The following is a 17189-nucleotide window of genomic DNA, read 5'->3' on the forward strand; positions in this document are numbered from 1 at the left end:
TACCACACCTACTACTACCACAATCACACCCATCACAACCATAACTCCACTCACAACTACCAAAACCACACCCACAACTACCACAACCACACCCACAGCTCCACTCACAACTACCACCACACCCACTTCCACAACAACCACAACCATAGCTCCACTCACAACTACCACAACTACCAAAACCACACCCACAACTACCAAAACCACAACTACCACAACCACACCCACCACACCCATAGCTCCACCCACAACTACCAAAACCACAACCACATCTCGAACTACCACAACCACACCAACAACACCCACAACTAACAAACCCACACCCACAACCACCAAAACCACAACTACCACCACAACCATAGCTCCACTCACAACTACCACCACCACACCCCCAACTACCAAACCCACACCCACAACTACCACACCCACTTCTACCACAACCACCACAACCATAGCTCCACTCACAACTACTACAACCACACCCATAACTACCACACCCACTTCTACCACAACCACACCCATCACAACCATAGCTCCACTCACAACTACCACAACCACACCCCCAACTACCAAAACCACAACTACTACTTCTACCACAACCACTCCCACTACAACCATAGCTCTACGCACAACTACCAAAACCACACCCACAACTACCACACCCACTTCTACCACAACCACTCCCACCATAGCTCTACGCACAACTACCACACCCACTTCTACCACAACCACACCCATAGCTCCACTCACACCCACAACTACCACACCCACTTCTACCACAACCACACCCCCGACTACCAAAACCACAACTACCACACCCACTTCTGCCACAACCACAGCTCCACTCACAACTACCACAACCACACCCCCAACTACCAAAACCAAAACCAAAACTACCACAACCACTCCCACTACAACCATAGCTCTACGCACAACTACCACAACCACACCCACAACTACCACAACCACACCCCCAACTACCAAAACCACAACTACCACAACCACTCCCACCATAGCTCTACGCACAACTACCAAAACCACAACTACCACACCCCCAACTACCACAACCACGCCCACTACAACCACGCCCACTACAACCACACCCACAACTACTAAAACCACAACTACCACACCCACTTCTACCACAACCACTACTACCACAACCACACCCACTACAACCATAGCTCCAATCACAACTACCACAACCACAACCACACCTACTAAAATCACTTCTACCACAACCACACCCACTACAACCATAGCTCCACTCACCACAACCACAACTCCACTCACAACTACCACAACCACACCCCAAACCATACCCCCAACCATACCCCCAACTACCACAACCCCAACCACAACTACCACTTCTACCACAACCACTACTACCACAACCACACCCACTACTACCACCACAGCCCCACCCACAACAGCTACAGCTCCAACAACTACTACAGTACCGACCACAGAGTTGACCACCACCCCACAGGTGAGTGATGATGACAGTCACTTGAAATGAACGTTTAAATTGATTTAGCATTTGTGAAATTCCATAAAGAATGTTCAAGATCATATTTGCATACAGATTTGGACGGAGGACATTATAAAGCTGTGAAGCTTTGAACAAACCTGAAAGAAGGGCATTGGTAATGGATAACAGTAATATAGAACATAGACATATTCAAAAAGTATTTCAAGAGAGAACATTCTACAAACACAAAAGTAGGCTATGAAATACACCCATGCCATGCCAACTTTTAGCCTGCTGTATCCTATGGATGTTAGTTTAGGTGGACCTTAAGGTCTTCAGAAAGAGAAAGTCCAAGGCAAGCAGGAAGAAAAGAAGGGTGTGGTGGGGCAAGAGGAGGGGAGACTGCGCAAGGTGCTGTTGTCCAGACTCAAGTGAAAGTTAGGGCTGTGAGAAATATAGTAGGCTATTTGATTAGAACTTAGGCTATGTATGAATTTATAGACAGTTTATAGACAGAGGGCTGAAGTGGATGCTTTGATATGGAATACATTTCCTGAGCACTCTGTCTACCTGACGCCAGTGATGGTGCAACCTGAGCATTGAGGAATGGTGTAGGAAAAGTATTTAGCCTAGATATTTATTTCATTTATTTAACCTTTATTTAACTAGGCAAGTCAACCGAGAGTCAGCCTAGAGATTTAAAGGGACGAGATGGTAGCATGGGAAAAGATTGCGTCGTCGAAAGAGATGCCACGCTTTGTTAGGCGCGTACCACTACTGTAACGCCTCCAACATGTCATTGTGAAATTCTGAATATAAATATACATTGTTATTTTATGGACCGATTATGACATGCAATGTTGGAATATATTTTATATTTATTCTATTATTTATTGACCTAACATATCTAAATCAGCGTCCGCAATGTTTAGATGTTAAACTGTTATTTTGATACTTTGTTTATGGTGGAGTTGTGTCAAGGTGAGTCATGGTTAAAGTACATTTAAAATGGTTAATTCGTTTCCACCTGTAGCATACCTGTTGCCTCTTTTTGTTCCTTTCAGGTCGAGACCACTGAAGCAGTAAAGTGTTCATTTAACCTGACTGAAACCAGCGCCAATACGGATTCTATTGCACTGAAATTAATAACAACAGGAGACGCGTGTAACTTCACCGTGTTTTGTGAGACCAGTCGGTCCGATATAACGGATTGTTATCAAAATGGGGAGTACACTAACGTGTATATCTGCGATATAAGGGATTTGGAACCAGGAACATTACACCAATTCGAAGTTATATCGAAGAATGATGGAGAGAGGGGCAACGTATCAGTGCGAACAGGTAAGCGTTTCAAACCAAAATTCGTTTCTATTCTAATCTATTTTATCCGAATCAATAATATTATATTCCAAAAGTATATTAGACTGTTAAATTGACTTGAATTCATTTCAAACGTGCTACCGATATCTGATATATATTTTTTTCCAGTATCAGACAATATATGTTTTTCTGTTTATTTATTATATTTAAATTTTGAACCATGGCATTCGAATGATTATATTTCGTAAAAAAGATCACAACCCCTTCAGAAGATAAGGTGAATGACTCCTCTGATGGCAAAAACCTGTTATCATTGAATAGATCTAACACATATGATATCACATTATGACAGAAAGAGTTATATCATTTATTGAATATATCTTTGAATCTCTGAGGGCTCATGAAGGTTCTCTCTCGGTTGGTGTTTTATTCCACAAAAGGATAAAAGCACAAAAGTTGATACTTAATCGTGTTAAAACATTTAGGAGTTTTGCATATGTATCATTTTACAATTTTGCAGTAATATTTGATGTATAGGGAAATGGCTTGAAATAGTATATGTTTATTCAGGATATCATATCCTTTTTTATTATTTGATTTATGGTTACAGTATTGATTATTTTTTCTGCACAGCATCGCACTGATTGTGAATAGATTCTGTGCACCACTTTGAAGAACATAGAGAATAGATAACTCTTGCCGACACCTCCTGAAGTCCAGTAGGTACACTTTATCCACTGTACCTTAGTACAATCCTTTGCACATTGTCAAGGCCACAACCTTAGAATGTCCTGTCAAGAACCCCTCTGGTCAGTGGTCTCAAAGCTCTAGATTAGAACCCTGTAAATTCTGGAACACAGCTCCAAATCATCTAAAGTTGTTGAGGCAGACGTCAGTAACAACCCAGAGCATCGTGTTTGTTTCCAGACATATCTCCCTCTCCCCAGAGCCACATCCCGTCAAGCATTGTTTCTTTGTACTAACGGATACAGGAGGCCTCCATGTTTTCTTTTCATGGCACAGATAGATTACACTGAGAGTACACTTCACATCTTTGCATTGAAAGTGTGCCCAAGTTTTTTTCTTTGGTCCTTGTGAGTGGACCACAATGTTTCCATTTTTGACAGTAGCTTACGAAGGATGAAATCCTCAAGAATAACAGTTCAGGAATTGCCAAATCACTTGGACTTACATTATCCAATATATTTTGAACACGGTAGAAATCACAGATACAATGTAGTTCATGTGTAATACAGTAGTGGTCTTGCCAGTTTGGTTTTAGGATTGGACGGACAATGTCCTTAGGGTTTTGCTGATTGGCCAATGTGATTCCTGGGGTTGCTAGGAAGGGCCCACAGAGAGGAAGCCATTATGAAGAAAGGGTCAAAGTTCAACGCTGAGCTACGGGAGGCACTGGCCTCTCGCCCCGTCCTGCTCCTCTCTCTCTTTGTTTTTGTCGTTTCCTGTAACGTCTCGCTCTAAGACGCATGCAGGTTTCCCAGTGAATCCAACAAGACATTTTTAAAGAACCAAAACAATATTATCTCTCCCCTCCATCGCAGGCAGCCACCACTGGCCTTCAGCTAAAGTACAAAGGCAGGATGCAGAGACTCTTCATGCACTTTTCTCCCAGTTATGTAATATCATAGATGTTTAATTGAGGTGTAGATAATATTGCCAAGGTGCTGCCCCTTGGTTACTGGTTTATGGGATATCTTTGTTTTCTATAGCAAAATTGCCAACCCATTATCTCCATCTTTCTCTCTCTCCTTCCTCTCTGTCCTCTCTTTTATTTCATTCTCTCTCTCTCTCTCTCTCTCTCTCTCTCTCTCTCTCTCTCTCTCTCTCTCTCTCTCTCTCTCTCTCTCTCTCTCTCTCTCTCTCTCTCTCTCTCTCTCTCTCTCTCTCTCTCTCTCTCTCTCTCTCTCTCTCTCTCTCTCTCTCTCTCTCTCTCTCTCTCTCTCTCTCTCTCTCTCTCTCTCTCTCTCTCTCTCTCTCTCTCTCTCAGACCCAGTGGGTCCATCCAGGTTGGACGTACTACCAGACCAGGTCCAGGCAACCCAGTATAAGAGTCCTATTCAGGGTAAGGGTGGCTCCCATGGCCTGCACATATCCTGGCCTCGCTCTCGTGGGCAGGTCGACTGGTATGAGGTCACACTACAGGACACCAAAACAGGGACGAGCCGCAGTACCCGCATCATGGGAACTCAGTCTCGCTTCACCGCCCTCACCCCTGGCACCCTCTATGCCTTCAGCCTGGTGGCAATAGCTGGGAATAAAACAGCCCTGCCAGTGCTGGCCACTGCAGCCACAGGTGTGGGATCATCTTGCTGCTCTAGTATGGTTTGACTGGTCCTCTGATCACACATGATTTGCCTGGTCTTCCACAACTACTGTGCTGTACACCATCTATTTATGATACTGTAGATAGCATAGAAATCCCTGATCTACCCCTGATCTACCTTGTCTTGTTAGACATCACTACTCACTGACTACTCTGTCTTGGTTTACCCAGCTCCCTCAGCAGTCAGCGGCCTCCAGCTCTCACCCTCCTCCAGCAGCCTGGGTGTTTCCTGGCAGCCCGGTCCAGGCAGGAGAGAGGGTTTCAGGGTGCTACTGAGGGAGCAGCAGGGCGCCCTAGTCAGGAACGTCACCCTTAAGAGTAGTGTCACCTCCCACACCCTTGACGACCTGTTGCCTGGGACCCTGTACACTGTCACCGTGGTGACTGAGGCTGAAGGCCTCCAGAACGCCATCTCCAAACAAGCAGTCACAGGTATGGCAAGCAATAAACACCTACGAACCATGGCATGGTGACTCTGTTTGGGTGGTGACAGTCCTCATTGGTGTAGCAGTGGTGACTCTTTGTTTACCTGTTAAAATAGTAAGACTGACATGCAAAACTCAATGTCAAGTCATTAACCCTAGCCCTATTCAATGTGTCTGATAAAAAAAAGTTGTTTGTTGAAGGTTATTTTTGCATCGTCTCTTATTTTTCAAGTTGTCTCCCATCTAATCACTTAGTTCCATTGTTTGCCAACAGAGCGATCTAAGGCTTCAATGTCTCGGTGGCTTCAATACAGGTGCAAGATATGGTGAAATGTCTCTCACATATTTATCTAACTTAGTTTGCAGGGCTTTGTTTTACTTTCCAACACTGCACCCTACCACCATCACGACCATGCTTTCTCTCTGTCGTTGTTTCCAGGATATTTTAGGCTTCTCGATCCCACCCTTCCCTTCCTCTTTCTGCAGCTGGCTGGCCCATCAAGGCCTCCCAGAGGGCTCCCTTCCCCTCCCAACCCCCATAGACATCAATAGAAAAATAGGAAATTACTGAAATATTTTATTATTTCATAGTTCTGTGTATTGCTTAGTTTTTATTTGATTAAATTCATCATCTCATCTCTGCTCAGACAGTAGCAGCCAGCCAGCCAGACAATGTTATCTCTGTGCTCCCTATACTCTACTGTCTTTAGTCATCCTATTTAGCTAGGCTAGCCTGCCTAAGCATGCTGCAGTGCTGTCTGACAAAATAATTTGATTCGTTCTTAAAAGGTTATGGATAAGGCATACTTTCACGAACTGTCTCTATCCCGCTCTCTCATCATTGTGTGTACATTCCTCTCTCATGCATTCTATGCGGTCTGTGTGTGTCTAATCTAAAGTAGCAAGCGTAAAAGTGTATCCATCTCTGTCCGAGCCGGAAAGAATAGGCACAATGGATGATGGTCATTGGAGTTAATTACCTCATTTCTGCGTTGAACTAGGTTGGATATTTTTTTAATAATTAAACTACAAATCCCTTCAGCCCGGTGTTTTATTTATGATGATCCATTTCTGGTTTGTTCAGGAATGGCGTCTCCTCTTTTACCTAATTTGCTTCCTCTCTGTCTCAAGGACACTGATGATCCTTTCTTATCTTTAGTTATTGTGTTGTTTTTCTTGATCTAAATCCTTCTCCCCATGTTTAAATCAATACTGATATTTTCTCCTTCTCACAGTTCCTGTGGCGGTAACAGACCTCTTCTTGGAGAACCACGGCAGTCTGGACACCCTGAGGGCCTCCTGGGTCAATGCTAGGGGCGGCGTGGATGCATACCTGGTCTCCCTGGCAACCCTAGGCTCAGCCAACCAGGACAGGAAGCTTCCCCCCAACACCACTGAGGTGGTCTTCAGCGGCCTGACCCCTGGACGGCCCTATCAGGTGACTGTGAGGTCAAAGGTCGGAGAGCAGACAACTGAGGCAGTGGCCACAGGCAGAACAGGTGAGTCATTCTGGAGTGTCAATCAACTAGCCTTTTCACATGATTGAGCAGAGTTAAGCCAAGCCGAGCCGAGCTGTACTGCCTGGTCACGGATCCACCATAGTTGCTGGAACCGTGCTGGAAAGGACAATGTGAATCTCTCACTTTCTCTCTCTCTCTCACCATCCCCCAGTGCCAGACAAGGTGTCTCAGCTGTCCATGGTGGGCGTCATTGGTGGCAGCACTCTGAAGAGTACATGGTCGCCCCCTAGAGGGGACTGGGAGAACTACCGTGTCCTGCTACTGAACGGCACGGTGGCTCTAGTCAATGAGACAGTGAGCAGGCTGGTTAGACAGTACTCCTTCTCTGTAGCTTCCTTGGGGCTGGTGCCTGGCAGGCTCTACACAGCTCAGGTCATGGTGGAGAGTGGTCTGTTTGGCAACACCGCTCAATGTCAGGGGAGGCTAGGTACGTTACATTAAACATTTTTACTACACTGTATTTCAAATCAAATCAAATCTTATTGATCACATGTGCCGAAAACAACACATGTAGACTTTACGGTGAAATGCTTACTGACCAGGCCATTAAGAAAGAAAGAAAAATATTAGCTACATAAAAAATGAATAGTAACACAATAAAAGTAATAACGAGGTGCCAGTAACAAGTCAATGTGCAGGGGTTCTGGGTGGTACTCACTACCCTTTGTAGCGCCTTGTGGTTGGATGCTGAGCAGTTGCCATACCAAGCAGTGATGCAGCCAGTCAAGATTCTCTCAGTGGTGGAGCTGTAGAACTTTGTGAGGATCTGAGGGCCCATCTCAAATCTTTTCAACCTCCTGAGGGGGAAGAGGCATTATTGTGCCCTCTTCACGACTGTGTTGGTGTGTTTGGACCATGCTAGGTCCTTAGTGATGTGGACACTGAGGAACTTGAATCTGTCGACCCTCGTGGCAGATGTGTTGTTGCCTACCCTCACCACCTGGGGGCGGCCTATCAGGAAGTCCAGGATCCAGTTGCAGAGGGAGGTGTTCAGTCCCAGGGCCCTTAGCTTAGTGATGAGCTTGGAGTGCACTATGGTGTTGAACTCTGAGCTGTAGTCAATGAACAGTATTCTCACGTACGTGTTCCTTTTGTCCAGGTGGGAAAGGGCAGTGGTGCTCTCACGCATGGTTCAGTGTTGCTTCCCTCGAAGCAAGCATGTAAGGCATTTAGCTCGTCTGGTTGGCTCACGTCACTGGGAAGCTCTTGGCCGGGTTTCCCTTTGAGAGGGAGAACTTTGTATGTATTTCTGTTTGTGGAGTAAAGGATCTACAGTTTTTTTCCCCCTCTAGTTGGACATTGACATACTGGTAGAAATGAGGTAAAACAGATTTCACTTTTCCTGCATTAAAATTACCAGCCACTAAGAGCGCCGCCTCTGGATGAGCATTTTCTTGTTTGTTTATGGCCCTATACAGCTCGTTGAATGCGGTCTTAGTGCCAGCATCGGTTTGTGGTGATAAATAGACAGCTACGAAAAATACAGATGAAAACTCTCTTGGTAACTAGTATAGTCTACAGCTTATCATGAGGTATTCTAACTCAGGCGAGCAAAACCTCAAGACTTCTTTAAGATTAGAGATTGCGGACCAGCTGTTGTTGACAAAGAGACACACACACCGCCCCCGGATCTTACCGGACTCTGCCGTTCTGTTCTGCCGATGCATAGAAAAAACAGATAGATGTATGTTATCCATGTCCTTGTTCAGCCATGACCACGAGAAGCATAGATAACAGTTCTTTGATAGGATACTCTTGAACGGAGCTCATCCAGTTTATTCTCCAGTGATTGCACATTCACCAATAGAACAGAGGGTAAAGGCAATTTATTCACTCGCTGCCGTAGTCTCATCAAGGTAGCCGCACGCCGCCCTCTATAGCGTCGTTTTCTCATTCTACGAGTGTCGGGGATTTGGGCCTGGTCCAGGATAATCAATATGTCTTTCGCCTTCCCAGGACATCTAGTGGAAGGCCTTCCCAGAAGAGTGGAGGCTGTTATAGCAGCAAAGGGTGAACCAACTCCATATTAATGCTCATGATGTTGGAATGAGATGTTCGACGAGCAGGTGTCCACATACTTTTGATCATGTAGTGACGCTGTTCTAATGTCCAGAAGCTCTTTTCGGACATAGGAAACGATGGCGGAAAGTTAAGATTAGCGCAAAAAAAAATACACAAAAAAGCACAATTGGTCAGGAGCCCGTAAACCGTCCACTTTCCAAAGCAGCGCCAAGTCCCCTGCTGGGTGTTTACCAAATGTTGTTATGGGTTGTATGTTGTCAAGAGCATTTAAGATGTCTATTTAAATTGCCATGGCTGCTGAAGTTTTCATTTTTGTTTTGATTACCCCTCCTCCTTTGCCCTCTCTCTCTTTACTCATTCACATAATCTTCCCCCACTCTCCCCCACCCCTCTGCCTCTTCCCCCCTCCTCTCTCTTTACTCAATTACTCCTTCTCCCCTCTCTCTCAGCCCCTCGGCCTGTCCAGCAGCTGATGGTCCGTCACGGTGATGAAACGTCTCTGAGCGTGCTGTGGTCTCGCCCCGCGGGGGTGTGGGACGGGTACACCGTGCTCTTGAGACAGCGGGACACTGTTGTGTCACAGAGGACACTGTCCCGTGACGCCAGGGAGTGCACATTCAACGTCCTCATGCCCGGACGCCAGTACGCCATCGCCGTCACGACCAACAGTGGGGGCCTAAACAGCTCGGCTTCAGTGATTGGACGAACCAGTGAGTCACAGTTCCAAAGGGAGATGGATTTCACCTTTCTTTTCCCAATGTGTTTGTTCTAGACTCGACACTAGAACATTGTTCCTTACAGGTTTTGTAGTCATATAACAGAATTGTTGTTGTTGTCATATAATAATGAGCTTCTCTCCATTGGCAGAACTGATGCTGTGTCTCTGACTCAATGCTTCTTTATGATCTCACTATGATTTCAAAGTCTCTCTATGACAGGGTTCAACACCTGGCGGCCTGGTGATTTTATTTGGCCCCCCCAAGTTTTCTGAGCAAAAAAAAGGTTTTATTTTTTGGACATAAAATACTAAAAACACCGGCAAATCAGCTCCAAGTGATTTTAATTTTGGAAATCTTTTCCAAAGTATTCCCACGCATAAGAGAGAGATACTGTTCATGTGATTGTATACAAATGTCAGCAAGGTTTGAAATTATTCTGTTTTGGTCAAATATTATATCTGTTTGGGCTTCTTGCGGTCAATTTGCAGTCTACAAATTCTTTGTAATTATGTTCTGGCCCCCTGAGCACCGCTCAAGAAAAAATAAATCGGCCCGCTGCTGAATCAACACCGATCAAAAATATAAACGCAATGTTCCATCTCCTTTAGTGAGCATTTCTCCTTTGCCAAGATAATCCATCCACCTGACAGGTGTGGCATTTCAAGAAGCTGATTAAACGGCATGATCATTACACAGGTACACCTTGTGCTGGGGACAATAAAAGGCCACTCTAAAATCTGCAGTTTTGTCACACAACACAATGCCACAGATGGCTCATGTTTTGAGGGAGCGTGCAAAGAGCTGTTGCCAGATAATTGCATGTTAGTTTTTTGACCATAAGCCGCCTCCAACATTGTTTTAGAGAATTTGGCAATACGTCCAACAAGCCTTACAACTGCAGACCACATGTAGCCATGCCAGGCCAAGACATCCGGCTCCCTCACCTGTGGGATCGTCTGAGACCAGCCACCCGGACAGCTGATGAAACTCTGGGTTTGCACAACCGAAGAATTTCTGCGCAAATTGCCAGAAACCGTCTCAGGTAAGCTCACCTACGTGCTCGTCGTCCTCACCAGTTTCTTGACCTGACTGCTGTTCGGAGTCGTAACCGACTTCAGTGGGCAAAGGCTCACCTTCGAGAAGTGCGCTCTTCGCGTATGAATCCCAGTTTCAACTGTACCGGGCAGATGGCAGACAGCGTGTATGGCATTGTGTAGGCGAGCGGTTTGCTAACACAATTGCATTTTATCGATGGCAATTTGAATGCACAGAGATACCCGGACGAGATCCTCAGGGCCATTGTCGTGCCATTCATCCGCCGCCGTCACCTCATGTTTGGGATGCTCTGGATCGACATCTACAACAGCATGTGCCAGTTCCTTCAAATATCCAGCAACTTTGCATAGCCATTGAAGAGGAATGGGACAACATTCCAAAGGCCACAATCAACAGCCTGATCAACTCTATGCAAAGGAGATGTTTCGTGCTACATGAGGTGGTCTGGTGGTCACACCAGATACTGACTGGTTTTCTGATCCCGCCCCTACCTATGTTTTGTTTTAAGGTATCCGTGACCAACTGATTAGGGCCTATAGGTAATGTACTTCAATTTACTGATTTCCTTATATGAACTGTAACTGTTTATATTTTTGTTCAGTGTAGTTGATGATCAATGCTCTATGGTCTCAACTATGGTCTACATTTCTCTCTATGGTCTCTGTTAATGTCTCACATCTTTGAAGTTCCTCTCTCTGTGTATCACCTCTCAGCCCCGGCGCAGGTGACCAGTCTGCGTGTGACCAACGGTGGCAGCACAGACAGCCTCCAAACCCAGTGGGAGCGGGCGGCCGGCGAGCTGGACTCGTACCGTGTGCTGCTCATCCACGACAGCAGTGTGATCAAGAACGAGAGCACCCCAGCCCACACCACGGCCTACAGCTTCCTGGCGCTGAAGCCTGGAGCCCTCTACAGGGTGGTGGTCACCACTGTCAGGGCCGGACAAGCCTCCAGGCAGAGCGTGGCAGAGGGAAGCACAGGTAGACAACACTATGATGACTGATAGATGTAGCCTACTTTAAATATATAATGTTAAAATAGATCAATTAGAAGATAATGTTTAGCTAGCACACATGAATATGAATTCCGTTAAAAGCGCTCACAGTTTTAACTGTCTTTGTGTGACAAACAACCGTACCAGTTTATGCAAAATAATGTCAGAGAATGTCTTCTATTCTATTTGGGATTGACAGGATATTATTCAGAACATTCTTAGCTCTTATCTGATGCGACAGAATTTTCCTGGAATTTCCAGGATATCCGACTATGCAACAAACATGTCAAGGTTTTCCTTTAAAGGACTGGGGTCTACAGTATTTTGTATTGTTGAATCCCAGCTACCTTAATCTGAGAACGTTTTCATTAAAAGCCCCACTGGCCGCCCCACCACCGTTGTTATCGTTTTTGTTGACGGCCCAGCATGGTAAAATATGCAGTACATATTGTGCTCTTCTATTGCGCGTCCGAGGGGAAAAACAGAGTTTTTGCAGTGCCTTCTTTGTTGTAATTTCGCAAACAGACGTGTCTGTTTCACCATTAAGGATTCCAGCTTTAAATAAAAATAATATACAATGGAATATGAGGCCTATATAAATTCAGCCACAACTTTGTTCCATCACAAAACCTGAGCGCAACCTGTCCGGTGAAGTTCACAAAGAATATTGCATGTAACAAACAGTTACATGACCTACAGCATGGACAAGCAAGTTAATGTTTCCGACATTTTCGGGACTACTAAACAACTATGGATTTATTTACCACAAGTCGCAAAGACAACAGAAACTCCCTCCACTATTCCAGCACCATTTCAACATCATTAAATCACCTATGCTTAGTCTAATACAGTGACAACTAAAGGATACCAAAAACTATTTAGTCCAATCAAAGTAAGTTAAAAAAGGATGTGGCTGTTCATGATTCTGATTTGTGTGTGTGCAAGTAGAAAATACATTTTGACTCACCCTACTTGTAGAGAAACACCAATGCGATCCACCTCTTTCATGTTGACAAAACGGTCTATGACTGTCATACAGTACACACTTTTATTTTTTGTTGTCCTAGGCTACCTGGCTAAAATACCTGCTCGCTAGCCTAACTTCCTTTCATGGGCAACGTTTGCTAGTTAACATTAGCCTACTACATCTAGCTACATATTGAACTTCCATCCTCTCAGTCCAGGGGCACAATGTATGAATGTATGGTTGGATCAGAATTGCCATTATAATCATTGGCCAGTACGGCAAATTAAGTAAAACCACATGTATAAATCCCTGTCTCCATCCAAGGCTAATTTTAAGAAAGGGGAAATTGTATCTAGCTAGCTAGCCACCGGATGACAACAACACAATGAGATGCAACAATTCAGGTTGTTTCTGTCATCTCTTGATGCGATGTGCCAAATCCACACTGGCTTCCCTTGACACTTTTGTTTGGTGCGCCAGGATCATTCACAGTTGAACTCACTCAGTTTAGCTCAACGCTAACTGGCTATTATTTTATTTATTTTTTATCAAGGTAGGCTAAAAGCTCGCTGGTTTCCCTTGCATTCAATGCTAAGGGCGGCAACAACGTCATACTCTTTATGACCAGACAGCATCAGATAAATGGCCTACACATACAGAGGCAGAGGGGCGCTGTTTCGCTCGCCCGGTTGCTTTCTCCGGTGAGATACATGCAGCCTCTTGCGATTTGAAGTACAATTATGAAAACACAGAGAGATGAAAGATTTTTTTATTTTTTTCATTGTTACATTTTTTTTAAATGGCTTCCCTTGTTAGCCATGAATACAAACAACTGCTGCTAGAATATCTATCTTCTAGATCTTGTATCCCTCGTAGATCTCTTTTAGTGGATCTTACTTGTAGACCTTGAAACTTATTTCAGCTTGACCATATTCCTTTAATTTCTTCTCTCCTATCCTGATACTCTTGCGTGTCATCTCTAATGTGTTAATGTTTTCTTCCAAAATATCGGGGTAATTCAGTTCAAATCCTGTAACACAAACACAGCAGTTCACTTGAGTTACATGTGAGTAATTTAGCAGATGCTCTAATACAGAGCGACGTACAGTAGTGAGTGCATAAATGTTCATACTGGTCCCCCGTGGGAATCAAACCCACAACCCTGGCGTTGCAAGCGCCATGCGCTACCTACTGAGTCGCACGGGATCAGTTCTAGGACACAATCTAAGCCAATCTAATGCTATGAGCCTGGTTAGTGAGGCTATATCATATCTATCAAACCTATTCAACAGATCAGGTTCGTGGTGAAATGACTCCATGAAGTCTGATTCAACACTCACCAATCAGCTTCAGACTCATCAGTACTCTCTGTATCTGCCCACTCCTCGGAGTCTGAATCCACTGATGATGTCTGTTGTCTCGCCCTCCTCATTGCCTCACTCGCTCCTATTCTCTTCTCTGTCCGTTTCATTTGCTCTCGCTTCTCTCTTTCTTTCTTCTCTTGCTCCTTTCTCATTTTCTCTTGCTTCTCTTTTTCTTTCCTCTCCTGCTCATTTTTTATCTTCTCTTCTTTTTCCTTCAGTTTTAGTTTAAGCTCTCTATTTTTCTCCTCCTGCTTTTGTACCTTTTTCTCAACATTTGCTTCCTTTTTCTCAGCTTCAGCTAACTTTTTCTCCGCTTTTTCGTTATCCTTCTCCTCTTTTTTCAGGCGCTTCTTCTCGTCTTGTTCTCTTTTTTTCTCAGCTTCAGCTAACCTTTTCTCTGCTTTTTCGTTATCCTTCTCCTCTTTTTTCAGGCGCTTCTTCTCATCTTGTTCTCTTTTTTTCTCAGCTTCAGCTAACCTTTTCTCTGCTTTTTCGTTATCCTTCTCCTCTTTTTTCAGGCGCTTCTTTTCATCTTGTTCTCTTTTTTTCTCAGCTTCAGCTAACCTTTTCTCTGCTTTTTCGTTACCCTTCTCCTCTTTTTTCAGGCGCTTCTTCTCATCTTGTTCTCTTTTTTTCTCAGCTTCAGCCAACCTTTTTTCCCCCTTTTCTTCTTCCTTCTCCATCTCCAGGTTATTTATCCTCTCCTGTTCTTTCTTTTTCTCTTCCTCAAGTCCAGGTTTCTCCACCTTTTCTTTTTCCTTCCTCTCCTTCTCCCGATTTCTTGCCATCTCTTTTTCTTTTTTTTTCTCTGCTTCCAATCTCAGTTTCTCCTCTTTTTCTTTTTCCTTTTTCTCCTTCTTCTGGTTCTTTATTCTCTCCTTTTCTTCCTCAAACCTAAGATTCTCTTCCAGTTCTTGTGCCTTCATCTCATTCGCAAGGATCTTCAGCCTCTCTTTTTCTTTCTGTTTCTCTTCTTCCCATTTAAACTTCTCCTCCTTGTCTTTTTCTTTCATCTCCTTCTCCAGGTTCTTAATCCTCTCTTTCTCTTTCTTTTTTTCTTCCTCCAACCTGAGTTTCTCCTCCTTGTCTTTTTCTTTCATCTCCTTCTCCAGGTTCTTAATCCTCTCTTTCTCTTTCTTTTTTTCTTCCTCCAACCTGAGTTTCTCCTCCTTGTCTTTTTCCTTCCTCAACTTCTCCAGGGTCTTCATCCTCTCTTTTCCTTTCTTTAGCTCTTCGTCAAATGTCTCTACCAATCTTAAGTCCCTCTCAGCCTTTTCTTTTTTAATTTCATCGAGACATTTCTGGCTCTCTTTCATCTGTTCTATCAGCTTGTTCTCCTCCTGGTCTACCCTCTTTTCCTGATCCCCATTACACTGTTCCTTCTCCGGCAATTGCTCCTCACCGTTATCTGCTTCCTCTTTCTGACCTACATTCTGCTTCTTCATCCATCTTCTCTCCATCTCTTTTCCCACCGCTTCAAGTATCTCAATCCGATCCAACGCCCTCTCATTTTCTATTGCCTTCATCATCTCTATCATGTCCTGCTCCGTCTTCTGTATTATATTTGCTGGAGACTTCCTCTGCAACTTCTTCCATTTTCTCTCCATCTCTTTTTCCACCACCACAAGTATCTCCGCCCGATCCTTCTCCCTCTCCTCTTCTATTGTCTTCATCATCTCCTCAATCTCCTTCTCCTGTCTCAAAACTGGGTCTGAGGATGCGTCTGTGTATAGCCCCTCGATAATAGCAGGTGGCAACGGCAGAGGGCGTTTGGGAGGAGAGAGATCAGGAAACCAATGTGTTATAGGCATGGGAGGATCAACCAGTGGGGGTAGGACAGGAGAGCGTCCATGGAGTCTCTGTCCAGCTGGGAGGACACCTGAGCTGCCTGTCAGAGACACAGTCTGGTAGTACTGATGCCGTCCTGACGTAGGCTGGCCAGCGGGGGGCACTGGAATGGGGAATTCCCAAGAAGGTTTCATGGAGGTTGAGGAGTCACCCACACCATTCATGTTCTGTCGCATAAGAAACAGAGCAATATTAGGTAGTTATAGCATGTGCATCTTTGTTAACTTCTTATGGCTGCAGTCCCGTTAACGGGATCAATATGACAACAGCCAGTCGAAGTGCAGGGCGCCAAATTCAAAAAACAGAAATCTCATAATTAAAATTCCTCAGACGTTCATGTGTCTTACAGTGGGGCAAAAAAGTATTTAGTCAGCCACCAATTGTGCAAGTTCTCCCACTTAAAAAGACGAGAGAGGCCTGTAATTTTCATCATAGGTACACTTCAACTATGACAGACAAAATGAAGAGAAAAAATCCAGAAAATCACATTGTAGGATTTTTAATGAATTTATTTGCAAATTATGATGGAAAATAAGTATTTGGTCAATAACAAAAGTTTATCTCAATACTTTGTTATATACCCTTTGTTGGCAATGACAGAGGTCAAACGTTTTCTGTAAGTCTTCACAAGGTTTTCACACAGTTGCTGGTATTTTGGCCCATTCCTCCATGCAGATCTCCTCTAGAGCAGTGATGTTTTGGGGCTGTTGCTGGGCAACACAGACTTTCAACTCCCTCCAAAGATTTTCTATGGGGTTGAGATCTGGAGACTGGCTAGGCCACTCCAGGACCTTGAAATGCTTCTTACGAAGCCACTCCTTCGTTGCCCGGGCGGTGTGTTTGGGATCATTGTCATGCTGAAATACCCAGCCAACGTTTCATCTTCAATGCCCTTGCTGATGGAAGGAGGTTTTCACTCAAAATCTCACGATACATGGCCCCATTCATTCTTTCCTTTACACGGATCAGTCGTCCTGGTCCCTTTGCAGAAAAACAGCCTCAAAGCATGATGTTTCCACCCCATGCTTCACAGTAGGTATGGTGTTCTTTGGATGCAACTCAGCATTCTTTGTCCTCCAAACACGACGAGTTGAGTTTTTACCAAAAAGTTCTATTTTGGTTTCATCTGACCATATAACATT

The 17189-nt window shown here is 44.4% G+C and overlaps 1 protein-coding gene across 3 annotated transcripts in view; it reads left to right on the plus strand.

Moving 5' to 3' along the window:
• The first annotated feature begins 2485 nt into the window (after positions 1 to 2485).
• The window catches only part of LOC120054150 (fibroblast growth factor receptor substrate 2-like), a 44631-nt gene continuing 29927 nt past the window's right edge, over positions 2486 to 17189 (plus strand). For 2 of the 3 annotated variants that reach the window (XM_039001574.1, XM_039001575.1), the window contains exons 1-6: positions 4906 to 5102; positions 5304 to 5564; positions 6793 to 7056; positions 7229 to 7504; positions 9549 to 9809; positions 11588 to 11854. In XM_039001574.1, coding sequence (XP_038857502.1) covers positions 4988 to 5102; positions 5304 to 5564; positions 6793 to 7056; positions 7229 to 7504; positions 9549 to 9809; positions 11588 to 11854 — 1444 coding nt within the window. In that variant the 5' untranslated portion in view covers positions 4906 to 4987. Of the gene's footprint in view, positions 2810 to 4796; positions 4872 to 4905; positions 5103 to 5303; positions 5565 to 6792; positions 7057 to 7228; positions 7505 to 9548; positions 9810 to 11587; positions 11855 to 17189 lie in introns of those variants that run through there. The other variant, XM_039001576.1, reaches the window with a different exon arrangement.

The sequence above is a fragment of the Salvelinus namaycush genome, chromosome 9 (genome assembly GCF_016432855.1).
Source record: "Salvelinus namaycush isolate Seneca chromosome 9, SaNama_1.0, whole genome shotgun sequence".
NCBI lineage: Eukaryota > Metazoa > Chordata > Actinopteri > Salmoniformes > Salmonidae > Salvelinus > Salvelinus namaycush.